Source organism: Schistocerca serialis, chromosome 10 (genome assembly GCF_023864345.2).
Source record: "Schistocerca serialis cubense isolate TAMUIC-IGC-003099 chromosome 10, iqSchSeri2.2, whole genome shotgun sequence".
In the NCBI taxonomy this organism is placed as follows: domain Eukaryota; kingdom Metazoa; phylum Arthropoda; class Insecta; order Orthoptera; family Acrididae; genus Schistocerca; species Schistocerca serialis.
Genome location: NC_064647.1, coordinates 157070331 through 157089277, shown reverse-complemented (window position 1 = coordinate 157089277; position 18947 = coordinate 157070331). Strand labels below are relative to the sequence as shown.

Below are 18947 nucleotides of genomic sequence, written 5' to 3'. Positions count from 1 at the left end.
CATTCCATATTCACTTACTACGTTTCCTTCTCTTCCTTTTCCTACTATCGAATTCCAGTCACACATGACCATTAAATTTTCGTCTCCCTTCGCTCTCTGAATAATTTCTTTAATTTCACCAAACATTTTATCAATCTCTTCGTCATCTGCGCAGCTAGTTGGCATAGAAACTTGTACTACTGTAGTAGGCGTGGGCTTCGTGTCTATCTTGGCCACAATAATGCATTAACTATGCCGTTTGTAGCAGCTTACCTGCACTCCTATCTTTTTTATTCATTATTAAACCCACTCCTGCATTACCCCTATTTGATTTTGTATTTATAATCCTGTATTCACCTGACCAAAAGTCTTGTTCCTCCTGCCTCCGAACTTCACTAATTCCCACTATATCTAACTTTAACCTATCCATTTTCCTTTTTAAATTTTCTAACCTACCTGCCCGATTAAGGTATCTGACACTCCACACTCCGGTCCGTAGAACGCCAGTTTTCTTTCTCCTGATAACGACGTCCTCCTGAGTAGCCCCGCCCAGAGATCCGAATGGGGGCACTATTTTACCTCCGGAATATTTTACCCAAGAGGATGCCATCATCATGCTCTCGTGGAAAATTACGGCTGTAGTTTCGCCTTGCTTTCAGCTGTTCGCAGTACCAGCACAGCAAGGCCGTTTTGGTTAGTGTTACAAGGCCAGATCAGTCAGTCATCCAGACTGTTGCACCTGCAACTACTGAAAAGGCTGCTGCGATAATGGTATTACATATGATATAGGAAGCAGCCATTACTCTACTTTTTCCACACAAGAGGGTCGTACCACTGCAGTGCACAAACACACACACACACACACACACACACACACACACACACACAAAAAAAAAGGTATACTTGAAAAAAGAGACAGCATTGGTCGTATATTTGTTACTATTGCAAAATCGATTTTCTGTCACTGAGTGACCATCTTCAGTGCTATATTGTATAACTTAAATTGGGATGCACTGTTGTCACTAAGCTTACGGCAATCACATAGGTCTATGTGATTGCCGTAAGCTTAGTGACAACAGTGCATCCCAGTTTAAGTTATACACTCCTGGAAATGGAAAAAAGAACACATTGACACCGGTGTGTCAGACCCACCATACTTGCTCCGGACACTGCGAGGGGGCTGTACAAGCAATGATCACACGCACGGCACAGCGGACACACCAGGAACCGCGGTGTTGGCCGTCGAATGGCGCTAGCTGCACAGCATTTGTGCACTGCCGCCGTCAGTGTCAGCCAGTTTGCCGTGGCATACGGAGCTCCATCGCAGTCTTTAACACTGGTAGTACGCCGCGACAGCGTGGACATGAACCGTATGTGCAGTTGAAGGACTTTGAGCGAGGGCGTATAGTGGGCATGCGGGAGGCCGGGTGGACGTACCGCCGAATTGCTCAACACATGGGGCGTGAGGTCTCCACAGTACATCGATGTTGTCGCCAGTGGTCGGCGGAAGGTGCACGTGCCCGTCGACCAGGGACCGGACCGCAGTGACGCACGGATGCACGCCAAGACCGTAGGATCCTACGCAGTGCCGTAGGGGACCGCACCGCCACTTCCCAGCAAATTAGGGACACTGTTGCTCCTGGGGTATCGGCGAGAACCATTCGCAACCGTCTCCATGAAGCTGGGCTACGATCCCGCACACCGTTAGGCCATCTTCCGCTCACGCCCCAACATCGTGCAGCCCGCCTCCAGTGGTGTCGCGACAGGCGTGAATGGAGGGACGAATGGAGACGTCTCGTCTTCAGCGATGAGAGTCGCTTCTGCCTTGGTGCCAATGATGGTCGGATGCGTGTTTGGCGCCGTGCAGGTGAGCGCCACAATCAGGACTGCATACGACCGAGGCACACAGGGCCAACACCCGGCATCATGGTGTGGGGAGCGATCTCCTACACTGGCCGTACACCACTGGTGATCGTCGAGGGGACACTGAATAGTGCACGGTACATCCAAACCGTCATCGAACCCATCGTTCTACCATTCCTAGACCGGCAAGGGAACTTGCTGTTCCAACAGGACAATGCACGTCCGCATGTATCCCGTGCCACCCAACGTGCTCTAGAAGGTGTAAGTCAACTACCCTGGCCAGCAAGATCTCTGGATCTGTCCCCCATTGAGCATGTTTGGGACTGGATGAAGCGTCGTCTCACGCGGTCTGCACGTCCAGCACGAACGCTGGTCCAACTGAGGCGCCAGGTGGAAATGGCATGGCAAGCCGTTCCACAGGACTACATCCAGCATCTCTACGATCGTCTCCATGGGAGAATAGCAACCTGCATTGCTGCGAAAGGTGGATATACACTGTACTAGTGCCGACATTGTGCATGCTCTGTTGCCTGTGTCTATGTGCCTGTGGTTCTGTCAGTGTGATCATGTGATGTATCTGACCCCAGGAATGTGTCAATAAAGTTTCCCCTTCCTGGGACAATGAATTCACGGTGTTCTTATTTCAATTTCCAGGAGTGTACAATATAGCACTGAAGATGGTCACTCAGTGACAGAAAATCGATTTTGCAATAGTAAAAAATATACGACCAATGCTATCTCTTTTTTCAAGTATACCTGTTATCTGGTCGTAGTGCACAAGACAACATGGAGTCGCCAATCAACACACAAAGGTGATAAGGGATGCAATAATTCCACAGCGGAGATGATTCGGAAAGAGATTTTAATGCCAGAACTGAGGAATGACACAGTGTTAGAAGTCGCCAGCCTCCTGCTACTGGATCACAAGTCAGATGACGTCACGATGCTATCAGTTTTTGCCCACGCCCAGGATCTTTATCCTGACGATGAAGCAGCACTCGAACTTGATGGGCTCGCCCTTGTTCCACAACTTCCACATCACGCTGTACTCTCTCTGTAAAAGGACAAAAAATATATAATTACGAAAATGTTAGACTGGAAGAGCAGCTTGAGATAAAAATTACTTGTGTCTTTGTGAAATATAAAACATGATCCGAAGAACAGCCGGTTTTGTTTGATGATGCCGCATACAGGGGTGGGACATAAATATGGAAGACCACAAACACAACAACACATTATCATGCTGGGAAAACTGTTGGCATTCAAACAGCACTCAGTCGTCTCTGAATGGATAAATGCAGGTCTTGTGTGAGTTTCTAGTGAATCTTATACCATTCTTGCTGCAAAATAGTGACAAGTTCAGGTAACTATGATGGAGATGGATGGTGACCAACACATTCTCCCAAAAGTAGACAACGAAGACTCAATATTATTGAGACCTGTTGATTGTGGTTGATAGGGAGACGGGAATTTTCATCCAAATGGTGGCTAGCACTCCGTCTTCAGGCCACAAGTGGCCCATCGGGACCATCCGATCGCCGTATCATCCTCAGGATGCGGCTAGGAGGGGCGTGTGGTCAGCACACCGCTCTCCCGGTCGTTATGATGGCTATCTGTGACTGGAGCCGCTAGTATTCGGTCGAGTAGCTCCTCAATTGGCAACACGAGGCTGAGTGCACCCAGAAAAATGGCAACAGCGCATGGCGGCCCAGACGGTCACCCATCCCAGTGCCGGCCACGCCCAACAGCGCTTAACTTCGGTGATCTGACGCGAACCGGTGTATCCACTGCGGCAATGCCATTGCCAAAATGGTGGATAGGGAGACACGAAATTTCATCGAAGTGTCCTGGAAAATGTGAGATGTGTAAACAGGGGCCCCATCATCTTAGAACACAGTATCAACAATGGGGAACAAACATTGCACCATGGGATGGACCTTACCAGCCAAAGTGGTCAAGTAATCCTAGGCAGTAATGCGACCCTCCAGAGCAACATTGGGGTGAAATTTCATCAAAGTGCCCACAGAACTAGTCTTGGAAGATGCGGGATGTGTTAACAGGGGCCCTATCATCTCAGAACACAGTATCACCAATGAGGAACAAACATTGAACCATGGGATGGACCTTACCAGCCAAAATGGTCAAGTAATCCTAGGCAGTAATGCGACCCTCCAGAGCAACAATGGGGCCCTCAGTATACTGCGATAAGGCTGCCAGAATCTTCACAGAATCGCCATCATGTTTCACTCTTGGCAGCAAGCAGTCTGTACCGCCGGCTTGGCCCAGCTTACGCCAGACGTAAACTCAGCCAGAACTGGAAACGGTGTGAAACAAGACTCATCCAACCAAATGACTTTTTTCCATTGCTCCACAGTCTGGGCTTTGTGGCTTTGGCACAACTGTTTCCTGTTACGGGCGTTTGCATCAAAGACAAGTGGTTTTGATATATCAGCTCGCTCTGCCCTTATGGTGCTCCCTTCGTGTTGTTTTGGTGCTGACAGATTTCGTGAGTGCGACAATCAGTTCTGCAAAGGCTTCTGTCGTCTTCTTATTTTCGTCACAGTCCTCTTCAACGGCCAACTGTCTTGGTCACACCCCATACACTTTCGTCCGCGTTGTAACTGCTTTCCCTGTATGTGATATAAATCTTCAATGTGGGACCTCTTGAAACGCTGTACGAGCATCAACAATGTGCCCACGGTCGAATTCACTTAGCTCCGCTATAATGCACTCACAGCTACACAGAACACTGTTCTGTTCACGACTCACACTTGCAATGTAGAGAGCACATTGCGTAGGTACTGTTTGTGGTCAGTTACGACGTCACAACCTGTAGGCTGGGCTAGCATCTGCATTTATGTTCAAGCATTCAATTTCCGCGGTGTTTTCATATTTTGGTCCAACTTTTGTACATGTCCCATCCTTTTTATGTAAGTTAACAGGTGCGAATGGATTACAGTTTTACACAATGACATCTATATAGACAGTTTTTGGGATCACTATTTGTTTCGTATTTCAGAATGGCTAAATCTACACTTTGGTTTTGATTTTCTGGATTGCATGCATCTACACACATCAAAAAAGATTTTGCATCATCCCTGTTCCCAGAACTCTTGAAGATGACGTTGACTGTGGATACTGTGTCACAGAGACAGTCCCTCTGGCTGTTCACAGACGTTACTAAACCCACTCAAAGACGTAAACAACCATGCATGAGCAGCGCTTATTAGACGGAGGGGGTCCAACAGCCGATCAGTTCCAGTCATTCCACCAGGAAGGAGGTACACGGCTCGTGTTGTCTGTAGTTCAACCATGCCTAGACGGTCAATACCGCGGTTCGATTGCGTCCGCATTGTTACTTTGTGCCAGGAAGTCCTCTCAACAAGGGAAGTGTCCAGGCGTCTCGGAGTGATCCAAAGCGATGTTGTTCGGACATGGAGGAGATAAGAGAGACAGGAACTGTTGACGACATACCTCGCTCAGGTCGCCCAAGGGCTACTACTACAGTGGATGACCGCTACCTACGGATTATGGCTCGGAGGAACCCTGACAGCAACGCCTCGATGTTGAATAATGCTTTTCATGCAGCCACAGGACGTCGTGTTACGACTCAAACTGTGCGCAATAGGCTGCATGATGCGCAACTTCACTCCCGACGTCCATGGCGAGGTTCATCTTTGCAACCACGACACCAAGCAGCGCGGTACAGATCGGCCCAACAACATGCCGAATGGACCGCTCAGGATTGGCATCACGTTCTCTTTACCGATGAGTGTCGCATATGCCTTCAACCAGAGAATCGTCGGAGACGTGCTTGGAGGCAACTCGGTCAGGCTGAACGCCTTAGACACACTAGCCAGCGAGTGCAGCAAGGGAACGCTGTTTTGGGGTGGCATTATGTGGGGCCGAAGTATGCCGCTGGTGGTCATGGAAGGCACCGTAACGGCTGTACGATACGTGAATGCCAGCCTCCGACCGATAGTGCAACCATATCGGCAGCATATTGGCGAGGCATTCGTCTTCATGGACGACAATTCGCGCACCCATCGTGCATGTCTTATGAATGGCTTCCTCCAGGATAACGACATCGCTCGACTAGAGTGTCCAGCATGTTCTTCAGACATGATCGCTATCGAACATGCCTGGGATAGACTGAAAAGGGCTCTTTATGGACGACGTGAACCACCAACAACTCTGAGACATCTACGCTGGATCTCCGTTGAGGAATGGGACAATCTGGACCAACAGTGCCTTGATGAACTTGTGGATGCTATGCCACGACGAATACAGGCATGCATGAATGCAAAAGGACGTACTACTGGGTATTAGAGGTACCGGTGTGTACAGCAGTCTGGACCACCACCTCTGAAGGTCTCGCTGTATAGTGGTACAGCATGCAATATGTGGCTTTCATGAGCAATAAAAAGGGCGGAAATTATATTTATGTTGATCTCTATTGCAGTTTTTTGTACACCTTCCGTAACTCTCGGAACCGAGGAGATGCAAAACAGTACAGGAGATGACGATTTGTTTCGTGTCTGAGAATGGCTGTATTTATAGTTTGATTTGGGCTTGCTGGATTGTGTATTTGTAAGAGGCTGATATGTTTACGTGTTATAAGAATACGTCGAACACCAAGCAAAATAAATAATCCAGTTCCCCTTCCTGGTAATGACACTGTCACTCCAAAAATTAAACAGGTCACACAGTGATGCTGCTTTGTAGCTATCTCTGAAGTAGATGTGGCAAATGTTAATGTCAGCTGACGTGCGGGCATGGTGGATGTGTGTCACAGCACTGTATTGGGTCTCATATACACAGCACAGTACGTCAAAGTATTTATGGGTAAAATCTCAACCGTATTTTCTACTGTTGAGCAAAAGTTAACGATGAGCTAGATAAAGTAATATAATGCATTTAACTACTCGGTGTAAATTACTGAAAGTGCAGGAGCCTGTTGCCAGATGTCTACCTGTCATGCACAGAATCCTGGACATCACATGACGTGAGGTGAGCGTCACTATAATGCCAAATGGAACTAGCCCCCAACACAAAGCAGTTGAAGGAATGGGAAAAAATAAAGTGTGTCAAGCAGCGAGCAGTTACGGTGCACTGTCGTGGAGTTCTTCATCACAACGTGGCCCAGAGGAAACACCTGGATGACTCCACACAAGGAACTACCAGCAGGAAACTGGAAGCTGCAGTTACCTATGGCAGCAGATGGCCACTACACTGTGCGACAGGCAAGGTTGCCTGAAGAACAGTACGCCATGGTTTGCTGACACCCACACATTGGCAGCGCCAGTTGCAATGGTGCCAAGAACATAGCAACTGGTCGAACGGGGAGTGGGATCGCGTGCTCTTCTGAGATGAGCCCAGTAGTGATTCAGGTCGTAAACTCATGTGACGAGAGGTGGGAATATGTGGCGCACCCAGAACATTGTCGGACATGATTGTTTTGGTGGTCGAGTATTGTGGTCTGGGGAGTCATAATCAAGCGTTGGTGTACTGACCCTCACATCATTGAACATAGTACACTCAATGGTCAGCATTACTGCAATGCCGTACTCCTTCCCCTTGTTTTGCCTTCAGCCCTGGCTTCCTTTTTATGGAGGACAATGCGTGTCCACATCGAAAAGCAGCAGGCGGAGGACCTTTTAGAATGAGAGGGTGAAAGGACTGGCCTGTCCATATCCCAACTTAAATCCCAGCAAACACGTGTGAGATGCGTTGAGGAGACATACTGTGGCACGTCCAAATGGACTGAGGACCATCCAGCAGTTGTCAACCGTGCTGGTGGATGGATGGGAAGTTCCACCACAACAGCTCCCTACCGACCTTGTGGAGAGTATGGCAGCACACTGCAGAGCCGTCGGCGGCAATCCCGGCACCCCCGCCTTTTGTAATGTCCAGGGACCACCATGAATTGCGGTCACTTCAGTGTAATTATTTTCTTTGAAAAAAAGTGTCATTTCTGTCCGTCTCATTGCGTATTTCTTGTCATCATCTGTAATATACTGTAGCAGTTCTTTCTGTGTATGGTCCAAGATTGATCGAGTTATCTTGCCAGTGACACACCATGCGAAAGTCACTTTCATCCTTAAGATCTGTGATTGTAAACGTATCCTGTAATGAGACCAAAAGTTATGAGCAGATATACACAGAAGAGCCTAAGAAACTGGTACACGTGTCTAATATCGTGTAGAGGCCCCGCGAGCACGCAGAAGTGCCGCAACACGACGTGGCGTGGACCCAACTAATATCTGAAGTAGTGCTGGAGGGAATTGACACCACGAATCCTGCATGGCTGTCCATAAAGAGTAAAAGGGGGTGGAGATCTGTTCTGAACAGCATGTTGCAAGGCATCCTAGATATGCTCAATAATGTTCATGTCTTGGGAGATTTGTGGCCGGCAGAAGTGTTCAAACTCAGAATAGTCTGGTACCGAACACCACGGGTTTTGAATCCGCGCCAGACGGCATGGACCTCGATTGCCACTCTCTACAACCGTCACACTGTAAGCCGTGGCTGCACACCTTCCTGGCTCGCGTGTAACGTGAGAATGCCACGGTGGAGCACGTGGTTCCAGCAGTCAATAGCGACGTACCGTATCCTGTATATAAGCGCCTGCCTCTCGCTCAGCCAGGCAGTCTGAAATTCGCGGAGTCTATCATCTCGGCAACAGACAGCGTGTTTACAGTACTAGTGGACGTTGTGGATTCAGTTGGTTGTCTCTTGTCACCCCGTTGCTTCTTGCGTGTTGTCGTCGTAAGGTCTCGCTCGGTCGTCCGTCGTTGTTCGTGTCTGTCCTTTCCCGTTCGTTTGTTCGCGGGACGCTCCCGTTTGGTCCTGCTGCGCTCGTTCTCGGCAACCCTGCGACCGTTGCGGTCGCGGTTACAACAAAGAGTGTTCGTGGAACCACTCTGTGGCAATTCTGAACGTGTGGGGTGTCGCATTATCCTGTTGGAATTGCCCACGTGCGTCGGAATGCACGATGTACATGAATGGATGCAGGTGATCAGACAAGATACTTAACGTACGTGTCACCTGTCGTCCCATCTAGACGTATCAGGGGCCCCATATCACTCCAGCTGCACACGCCCTACACCAGTACAGAGCCTCCACCAGCTTGAGCAGTCCCCTATTGACATGGAGGGTTCATGGATTCATGTGGGTGTCTCCATATCCATACACGTCCATCTGCTCGATGTAAATTGAAAAGAGACTCGTCCGACCAGGCAACATGTTTCCAGTCATCAACAGTCCAATTTCGGTGTTGACTGACTTTGTGTCATACAGTCATCGAGGGTACACGAGTGGGCCTTCAGCTCCGAAAGCCCATATCGATGATGTTTCGTTGAATGGTTCGCACGCCGACACTTGTTGATGGCCCAGCACTAAAATCTGCAGCAATTTGCGGAAGTGCTGCACGTCTGTCACGTTAAACGATTCTCTTCAGACGTCGTTTTTCGGGCCGCAGCAATATTTTACCGGTTTTCTGATATTTACGGTACACTCATGAAAAGATCGTATGGGAAAATACCCACTTCATCGCTAACTGATCAAACAACAGCACCAGACACTTGTTGTCTTATATACACATTGACGACCGCAGTGTAATGAGTTTTATGTTCTTTACATTATGCTCTGCAATGTATGATATGTATTGCTTATTGATTCTCACTTCACCTTTAACCTTGGCAATGACTATGCCTGTTTACGTATCTCTCTATTTGAATACGCATGGCTATACCACTTACTTTGGCGCTGCAGTGTATGTTGTAAGGTTTTGACGATGACGTGTCAGTCAGGCATCTCAGACATTTTATGATGTGTCAGAAACGCTACTTAATATGTAATCAGTTTTATGTTCTTTACATTATGCTCTGCAGTGTGTGATCTGTATTGTTTATTGATTCTCACTTCACCTTTAACCTTGGCAATGACTACGAAGCTATAATGGTGATAATGTGAAACAAATGACTATTAAACATACAGTCAAATATCTGAAATTTCATTCAAAATACTCAGTCTGCTAGTAGGTCTTTCATTCAACTGAATAATTGTTAGGCTAATCCGTATGCTTGTAACCACATAAATAAAAGGTTTACATCACCAATTTATTTCGAAATTCATTGCGGAGAAAACCAAATTGGTCTGATGCATGAGATCACTAAAAAAAGAATAAAGAAAAGCTGTAACAACAAAATCGTCTACTTCTCATGGGTGATTATTCTCGGCACTTCTGAACATCGCCGCGCGTTGTGCCCGCCTGGTTAGAGGCGCCATGCATGAATCGTGCGACCACTCCCGCCGGAGGTTCAAGTCCTCCCTTGGGCATGGGTGTGTGTGTTGTCTTTACCGTTAAATTAAAGTAGTGTGTAAGTCTAGGGACCGAAGACATCAGCGGTTTGGTCCCTTAGGAATTCACACACATTTGACCATTTTTGAACTCTTGAACATCACCCGCTCCGATGCAGGCTTGAACCCATCGTGGTGTACCATCAATGAGATCAACAAGCCAGCCCAGGTCCAAACTATCCCACTCAACAATGGCGATTCTGTGCAAGCCGCGCAGAGTATTTGGTAGTTGTCGTTGTCGACGTCTTGAAACAGCTTGTTCCAATCATTCCACACGTGTTCGATTGGGTTCATGTCCAACTAACAGGCAGGCCACTCTATTCTGGCGACCCTAGCATGCTGAATAAACGTGTAAACGAGAACAGCACACTATCTGTCAAGGTGAAATTGTCACCAAATCTCGTATACGTACTGCAGAGCAGCGGGATTTCCTTCACCAACCATGAGGGGCGTATGGTGACACCATATAATGCCAACCCAGAACAATACTCACCACCACCTTTTGTACATGTGGGATACAATGCTGGAGACGACCAACATTACAGAATTGGCTCCAACTGGCTACGATTGTCAGGAGACAATCCAACCCGAGTTTCGTCCATAAGCACCTTACGCCAATCCTGGGGCATTCATTCGGCATGATTTCTTGCCCATCTGTAACTATGGTGTTGTGGTGTACGACATTTTCCTCCTCATGATCGTCCAGAATGCAAAATTTGCATCAATAAAGTTGTCAGTGTAATATGATACACGACCTCCTGTAGTCTCTTCGAAGGCCGAATTCAGTTCTGGAGCACGTGTACTCTAACTAAAAAATTGTAGATACCGATAATCCTGCGCATCTGTATAACGCGGACGGTCTGTGCGAGGTAAGTCCTCAACACTACCTGTCAGTTGGAACCGATTCCATGTCTGCACCACTTCACTTAAACTCCAGTGCATACAACGGTCAAATTTTATGTTTGAGAACCCTTATACGCATTATGTGATTATCCAGGCCTGATCATTGGTTGCGACTGTCCGTTCCACAAACGACTCTAATAGGTCCATACTAGTGCTTTAGATTCAACTGGAATGCTGCAGTCCATTCGAGTGGGACGTTCTACCCCTACGTAGCGCTCATTGTAACTGTGCATGTGTTTACAGACAACGTCAGTGGTGGCATTCCTACTGGTACAGAAACAGTTGCAATGGTTACACATCTGCACAGCCTATCGCAGTGATACAAAACTTTCGTTGATGTGTGTTTGATGTTTACCAGGAGATGGAGTATTCCTGTCAGGAAGTCAAGAACCAGGTGTCAACCTTAGGTCCACAACCTATGCTTTCTGGATTCATGGATGAACAGAGCAAGCTGGGTTTCACAGCATTTGTGATTGCTGAAGCCATATCGATTCCTATAGAGGAGTTGTTAGGTCTCCAGAACGGTCACTACACATTTTAGGGAGAGAAAGGAAAAGGTCCAAGGCTAGGTACTCACGGAGGGGAACTTTCTGCTGATCTGCAGGTCGTACGAGTAGTTGGCCCGGGCGCCGGCAGTCAATGGGCAGCTGGTGAAGTGGCAGCCGTCTGTGTCCATGCCCTGGAAGGCCACGTCACCCATGTTGCCGTGCCAGTAGGCCACTGCTTTCACTTGCTCCGCACTCTCGTCTGCAACCAAAACACACCCTGGATGTACTGACAAGTCAAATAAACAGAACATATCAGTTACATCACAATACGCAGTTAATAATACCCGCAAAATAGTACAAGCCATAATTAATAAAATATAGCCCGTGGCACTTTCTGTGAGCTTTCCAACGTGTTTGATTGTGAAGATCATGTTACTCTCTTAGAAAAGCTTAAACTTTATGAAATCGATAGCTTTACACATAACTGTTTTAAATCATACATAACAAACAGAATACAAAAAGTTGCACCCAATTATTCAAACAATGCTAGGAAGCTATGAAATTTTAGTGGCCAAGGAAAAAAAATTATAATGAGAGTCCATAGGGTTCAGTTTTAGGTCCACTAATTAGAATTTCCACTTAACATTGAACTAGCAAAATTGGTGCTTTTAGCAGACAGTACTAGTCTTATAATCAAATTAGAGAGAAAAGAATAGAAGAGCTGATAAATGATATTATCCTAAGAATTATTAAGTAGCTCTCTGAAAATGGACTCTCCCTTAATTCTGCGAAAACACGCTGTATTCAGTTCTGTGAACAGAGAGATTCACATCAAGCACATCACATAAAAAGGAGTCAGTAAATAGGGTTGAATGTTCAAAATTTTTGGGGGTACACATTAATGAAAACTTAAAATGGAAGAAGCGTATTACTGATCTTCTCAAACAATTCAGTTTGGCTACTTTTGCTCTTCATATAATTGCTAGCTCTGGAAACAAACGAATCAACCTCCTGACATATTTTCGTTCAGTAATCTCTGGTACTCACCCTCGGTCGTCATATACGTAGTTCTTGAAGCAGTTAGGCATTTTAGCTGCACCGTCACAACACACATATTCCGTAATGAAATTCGTCATAAATAATCCATTACAATTTTATGTCCAAAGCTACAACAATGGAGGAAAAAAAAAGACCTTTACTACCCTTTATTAACGCTGCCAGTGGGCCTTTATTAATGCTCGCAGTGGCTGAGAAGGGAATTCAATATGCAACAACAGAAATGAAGTAGTGCCGAAGGGAATTCACACCATGAATCCTGCAGCCGTGACCATAAATCCGTGAGAGTCCGAGGGGGTGGAGATCGCTTCTGAACAGCACATTGCAAGGCATCCCAGATGTTCATGTCAGGAGAGTTTGGTTTAAACTCAGAAGAGTGTTCCTGGAGCAACTCTGTAGCACACGAGTGGGCCTTCGGCTCCAAAAGCCTATATCGATGATGTATCGTTGAATGGTTCGCACGCTGACACTTGTTGATGGGCCAACGTTGAAATCTGCAGCACTTTACAGAAGCTTTGCACTTCTGTCACGTTGAACGATTCTCATCAGTCGTCGTTTGTCCCGTTCTTGCAGGATCTTTCTCCACCCTCAGCGATATCGGAGACTTGATATTTTACAGGATTGCTGATATTCACAGTAAACCCGTGAAATGGTCGTACGGGAAAATCGCTACCTCAGAGAGGATGTGTCCCATCGCTCGTACGACGACAATAACACCACGTTCAAACTCATTTAAACCTTGATAACGAGCCATCGTAGCAGCAGTAACCGATGTAAGAACTGCACCAGACACTTTTTGTCTTATATAGGCGTTGCCGATCGCAGCGTCGTAATCTGCCTGTTTACATATATCTGTATAGCCTATACATTGCCCCAATCCATGATCAAGTTACCTGCGAAAATCCTACGAAAATTTGTCCAGTTGTTTCGGAGTTTAGCGGTTCACAGACAAACTGACACTGAAGAGCCAAGAAACTGGTATAAAGAAGCGTACTCGAATACAGACATATGTCAACAGGCAGACCGAGCGAGACGGCGCAGTGGTTAGACACTGGACTCGCATTCGGAACGACGACGGTTCAATCTCGCGTCCGCCCAACTTGATTTAGGTTTTCCGTGATTTCCCTAAATCACTCCAGGCAAATGCCGGGATGGTTCCTCTGAAAGGGCACGGCCGACTTCCTTCCCCATCCTTCCCTAATCCGATGAGACCGATGACCACGCTGTCTGGTCTCCTTCCCCAAACCAGCCAACCAACCAACCATCAACAGGCAGAATACGGCGCAGCGGACGGCAGCGGCCTTTATAAGACAACAAGGGTCTGGCGACAGTTGTTACATCGGTTACTGATGCTACAATGGCAGGTTATCAAGTTTTAACTGAGTTTGAAAGTGATGTTATAGTCGTCGCACGAGCGATAGGACACAGCATCTCCGAGGTAGCGATGGAGTGGGGATTTTCCCGTACGTCCATTTCGCGAGTGTACTGTGAATATCAGGAGTCTGGTAAAACATCAAATCTCCGACATCACTGCGGTAGGATAAAGATCATCTAAGAATTGGACCAACGACGACTGAAGAGAATCGTTCAACGTGACAGATGTGCAACCCTTCCACAAATTGATGCTGATTTCAATGCTGGGCCATCAACAAGTGTCAGCGTGCGAACCATTCAACGAAACATCATCGATATGGGTTTTCGGAGCCGAAGGCCGTCTCGTGTACCCTCAATGACTGGGTGACACAATGCTTTACGCCTCGCTTGGGCCTGTCGACACCGTCACTGGACTGTTGATGACTGGAAACATACTACCTGGTGGACGAGTCTCATTTCGAATTGTACAGATGGACGTGTACGGGTATGGAGACAACTTCATTAATCCATGGACCCTGCATGTCAGCAGCAAATTGTTCAAGCTGGTGGAGGCTCTGCAATGGTGTGGGTCGATATGGGACTCCTGATATGTCTAATTACAAATTTCACGGGTCACACGTATGTAACCATCCTGTCTGATCACCTGCACCCTTTCATGTCCATTGGGCATTCCTATGGACTTTGGCCATTCCAGCACGACAATGCGACACCCCACATGTCCAGAATTGTTACGAATGGTGGCTCCAGGAACACTCTTCTGAGTTTAAACACTTCCACTGACCTCTAAACTCACCAGACATGAACATTATTGAGCATATGTGGGATGCCTTGCAACATGCTGTTCAGAAGAGGTCTCACCCACTCATACTCTTACGGATTTATGGATAGCCCTGCAGGATTCATGGTGTCAGTTCCCTCCAGCACTACTTCAGACATTATTTGAGTCAGAGCCACGTCGTGTTGCGCCACTTCTGCTTGCTTGCGGGGGCCCTACAGGATATTAGGCAGGTGCGCCCTCTGCTGCCATAATAATTGGTAATGTTGTGTCCTATTCACTTCTCTTGCTAAGTCACGTTATAGTGGATGTGATACAGCGTTGTACACAATGGTTCCGTATTCGAATCGAGAGCTTGGGGGTGTTAACTTACAGATAGGCAAATGACAACGAGCAGCATGCAGCAACGTTGTATGAGGAGATCTATCTCCGCCAATAACAATCACAGTACTCAATGATTGCAACAGTGTTTCGCCGTTTGTCTGGTTCAAATGATTCAAATGGCTCTAAGCACTATGGGACATCTGAGGTCATCATCCCCTTGACTTAGAAACTACTTAAACCTAGCTAACCTAAGGACATCACACACAACCATAACCGAGGCAGGATTCGTACCTGCGACCGTAGCAGGCGCGCGGTTCCAGACTGAAGCGCCTAGAACCGCGCGGCCACAGCGGCCGACAGTTTGTCTGAGACAAGACCGTTTCAGGAAGCAGTAAATTATGAAAGACGTACCCGAAATGTTCAGACACCAGACTTGGAGGAAAATGTGATCAACACTGTGGTAGGCGACTGCCGTGTCAGTACCAGGCAGTTGGCCTGGCAGTACAGGGTAAGCCAGACGACAGTGCAGAACATTCTCCATGACAATTGTTTTTACTCTTGTGACTTACAGTTAGTGTAGGGCTTACTAGCAATAGACTTTCCACATCGGGAGCAGTTTTTTCACTGGTTTCTTCGCCAGGCAACTACGATTCTGGAGTTTGTGGTAGCCATCCTATTCACAGATGAGGCCACCTTTATGCGGAGTTGTACCTTCAGTTTTTATAACAGTCGTCTGTGGGTTACTATACAGATCCCTCGTGGTATGGTGATAGCGAATCATGAGTATTGGTGCAGCCAGAATGTATGGGCCAGGATAATTGGCGACTGTCTCCCGGAACCAGTCTTCCTTCTAAGTCGCCTAACAGAGCGGAACTACTGTCGTTTCTTGCCTCCATGCTGGAAAAAGTGCCATTGATGATTCGACGGGTTATGTGGCTTCTACATGATGGTGTTCCATTCCACTTCCCCGATAATGTCCGGACACATGTCAATCGTGTCTTCCCTCGTTGATGGATTGGACGAGGGGGTCCAGTTGCATGGCCTGTTTGTTAAACAGATCTCAACCTGTTTGATTTCTGGCCATCTCAAAACTATCGTGTATGCAGAGCCCATTTCAGATGTAGAGACACTGGAGCAGCATGTTCATGCTGCCTTTGACACTGTTCAGATGCAGCCTGGGCGATATGAATGTGTGAGACAGAAAGTGCTACAGCGCCTGCACGCATGTGTTGAGGCACATGGAAACCAACACATACTATAACTGTGGCTGCACGGTACAGTGCGCATTAGACCACAGTCTCTGTAACAATGTATGACTGAATATTGGTTGGTTGGTTGATTTGGGGGGAAGGGACAAACAGTGACGTCATTGGACCCATCGAATTACGGAAGGATGGGGAAGGAAGTCGGCTGTGCCCTTCCAGAGGAACCATCCCAGCATTTGCCTGTAGAGATTTAGAGAAATCACGGAAAACCTAAATCAGAATGGCTGGACGGTGGTTGAACCATCCTCCTCCCAAATGCTAGTCTAGTGTGCTAAGCACTGCGCCACGTTGCTCAGTATGATTGAATAAATGGTCCATAGCATGGTCTCCATGCATTTCCAGACATAAGTTCATTAGATCTTTTTTGTTCAGTATCATCACATCGATCACTCCCTACAGTTTGTACATGGTGGAAAAAGTCACCCTGTACACCTCTGGTGTATTCACACGACATTAGTTTGCAGTCAGAAAACTGCAGCCGAGTGAAGAGCATGTGATTCAGCCACGTGCCTACAATCGTCTACTGCAAGGCGACCATAAATCTAATATTTTACTGGCCGTGGGATCTACTCTGTCTCTGGAGGCTCCAAACTGGTGGATGATATGGTACTGCCGTTGGTGCCCTTCCACTGACAGCAGCACAACCACCACCACCAACAACGACGACGACGACGGCGACGACGACGACGAACGACATGTGCGCGCCAGGCATGGCCGGTTGTCCACTGACCTGGCGTGTAGGAGAAGGAGATGCCGGCCGCTTGGCCCTTCCTGATCTTGCAGGGCTGCCCGTACGCCGCCTCAACACAGGGGTGCACGCGCACGGCGTGCACCGAACAGTTGCGGCTCACCACAGCACCGTCCATTTCTGCAACAAGAAGAGCCAAAGGGTAAATCACGTGTACCTGGCTGTAGGAGCAAACACTACTAGGACTAAGAATTACTGGGCGTTATGAGGGGCGTTCAATAAGTAATACAACACTTTTTTTCTGAAAGCAGGTTGGTTTTATTCATGATTCCAGTACACTGTATTATTCTTCAACTTTTTAGCTACAAAACCATGTTATTCAACATAATATCCGTTCATTGCGACGGCATTACGACACCTTATTGCCAGGGCCTGTATGCCCACACAGTACCAGACTAATGTTCGACATCGGAGCTAACGTCTTGCTGCATCAATAACCTCCACATCGTTCACATATTGCTTCCTGTGAAGTGTTCATCAGAGACAAGAGTGTCCTCAGGAGTGCCCTAGGGAAGTTTGATAGGACAACTGTTGTTGTCTATATGCATAAATGATTTGGCAGACAGGGTTGGCAGCAGTCTGAGATTGATTGCTGATGATGCCGTGGTGTGCGGTAACTGTGGTGTCACCGCCAGACACCACACTTGCTAGGTGGCATATTAAATCGGCCGCGGTCCATTTAGTACATGTCAGACCCGCGTGTCGCCACTGTGTGATCGCAGACCTAGCGCCACCACAAGGCAGGTCTCGTGATACGAACAAGCACTCGCCCCAGTTGTACGAGGACATTGCTAGCGACCATACGGACGAAGCCTTCCTCTCATTTGCCGAGAGACAGTTAGAATAGCCTTCTGCTAAGTCCATGGCTACGACCTAGCAAGGCGCCATTACCCTTACCTACTTTGAGAGTTATAGTATAAATGTCTCAAGAAGAACGCTGTATTCATCACATAATAAAAGTTAAGTATAAAGCAGCTACGTACTTTTCTTGCTACCATTCAATAGTTATCCTGTTCCAGAATTGACGCCAGTCGGCGTGTGTGTACGCGTGCCTTTCTTTCAATTGGCTACCTCAAGTGGCGTAACAGTCTTGTTACGTCACTACAGTAACCTGTCGAAGTTGAGTGACTGCAGGGAGATAGACAAAATTTCCAGTTGGTGCGATGAATGGCAGCTATCCCTAAATGTGGAAAAATGTAAGTTAACACGGATCCTGTGGAGTGTTCATCAGACACAAGGATGTCGTCAGGAGTGCCCCAGAGAAGTTTGGTAGGACAGCTGTTGTTCTGTAAATACATAAATGATTTGGCAGACAGGGTGGACAGCAGTCTGAGATTGATTGCTGATGATGCCGCGGTGTGCGGTAACCTGTCGAAGTTGAGTGACTGCAGGGAGATAGACAAAATTTCCAGTTGGTGCGATGAATGGCAGCTATCCCTAAATGTGGAAAAATGTAAGTTAACGCGGATCCTGTGGAGTGTTCATCAGACACAAGGATGTCGTCAGGAGTGCCCCAGAGAAGTTTGGTAGGACAGCTGTTGTTCTGTAAATACATAAATGATTTGGCAGACAGGGTGGGCAGCAGTCTGAGATTGATTGCTGATGATGCCGTGGTGTGCGGTAAGCTGTCGAAGTTGAGTGACTGCAGAGATATAGACAAAATTTCCAGTTGGTGTGATGAGTGGCAGCTATCCCTAAATGTGGAGAAATGTAAGTTAACGCGGATGAGTAGGAAGAACAAACCTGTAATGTTCGGATACAGTATTATTATTGTCCAGCTTGACACAGCGAAGCCGTTTAAATATCTGGGT

At 47.2% G+C, this 18947-nt stretch overlaps 1 protein-coding gene and 1 pseudogene across 1 annotated transcript in view; both read right to left on the bottom strand.

The window, feature by feature from the left end:
- Nucleotides 1-2714: 2714 nt before the first annotated feature.
- The window catches only part of LOC126424992 (MD-2-related lipid-recognition protein-like), a 59842-nt gene continuing 43609 nt past the window's right edge, over nt 2715-18947 (bottom strand). The window contains exons 2-4 of the mRNA XM_050087890.1: nt 17119-17256; nt 11684-11853; nt 2715-2896 (exon numbers count right to left, since the gene is read on the bottom strand). Coding sequence (XP_049943847.1) covers nt 2792-2896; nt 11684-11853; nt 17119-17256 — 413 coding nt within the window. The 3' untranslated portion in view covers nt 2715-2791. The remainder of the gene's footprint in view (nt 2897-11683; nt 11854-17118; nt 17257-18947) is intronic.
- LOC126425644 (5S ribosomal RNA) lies at nt 3531-3648 on the bottom strand (annotated as a pseudogene).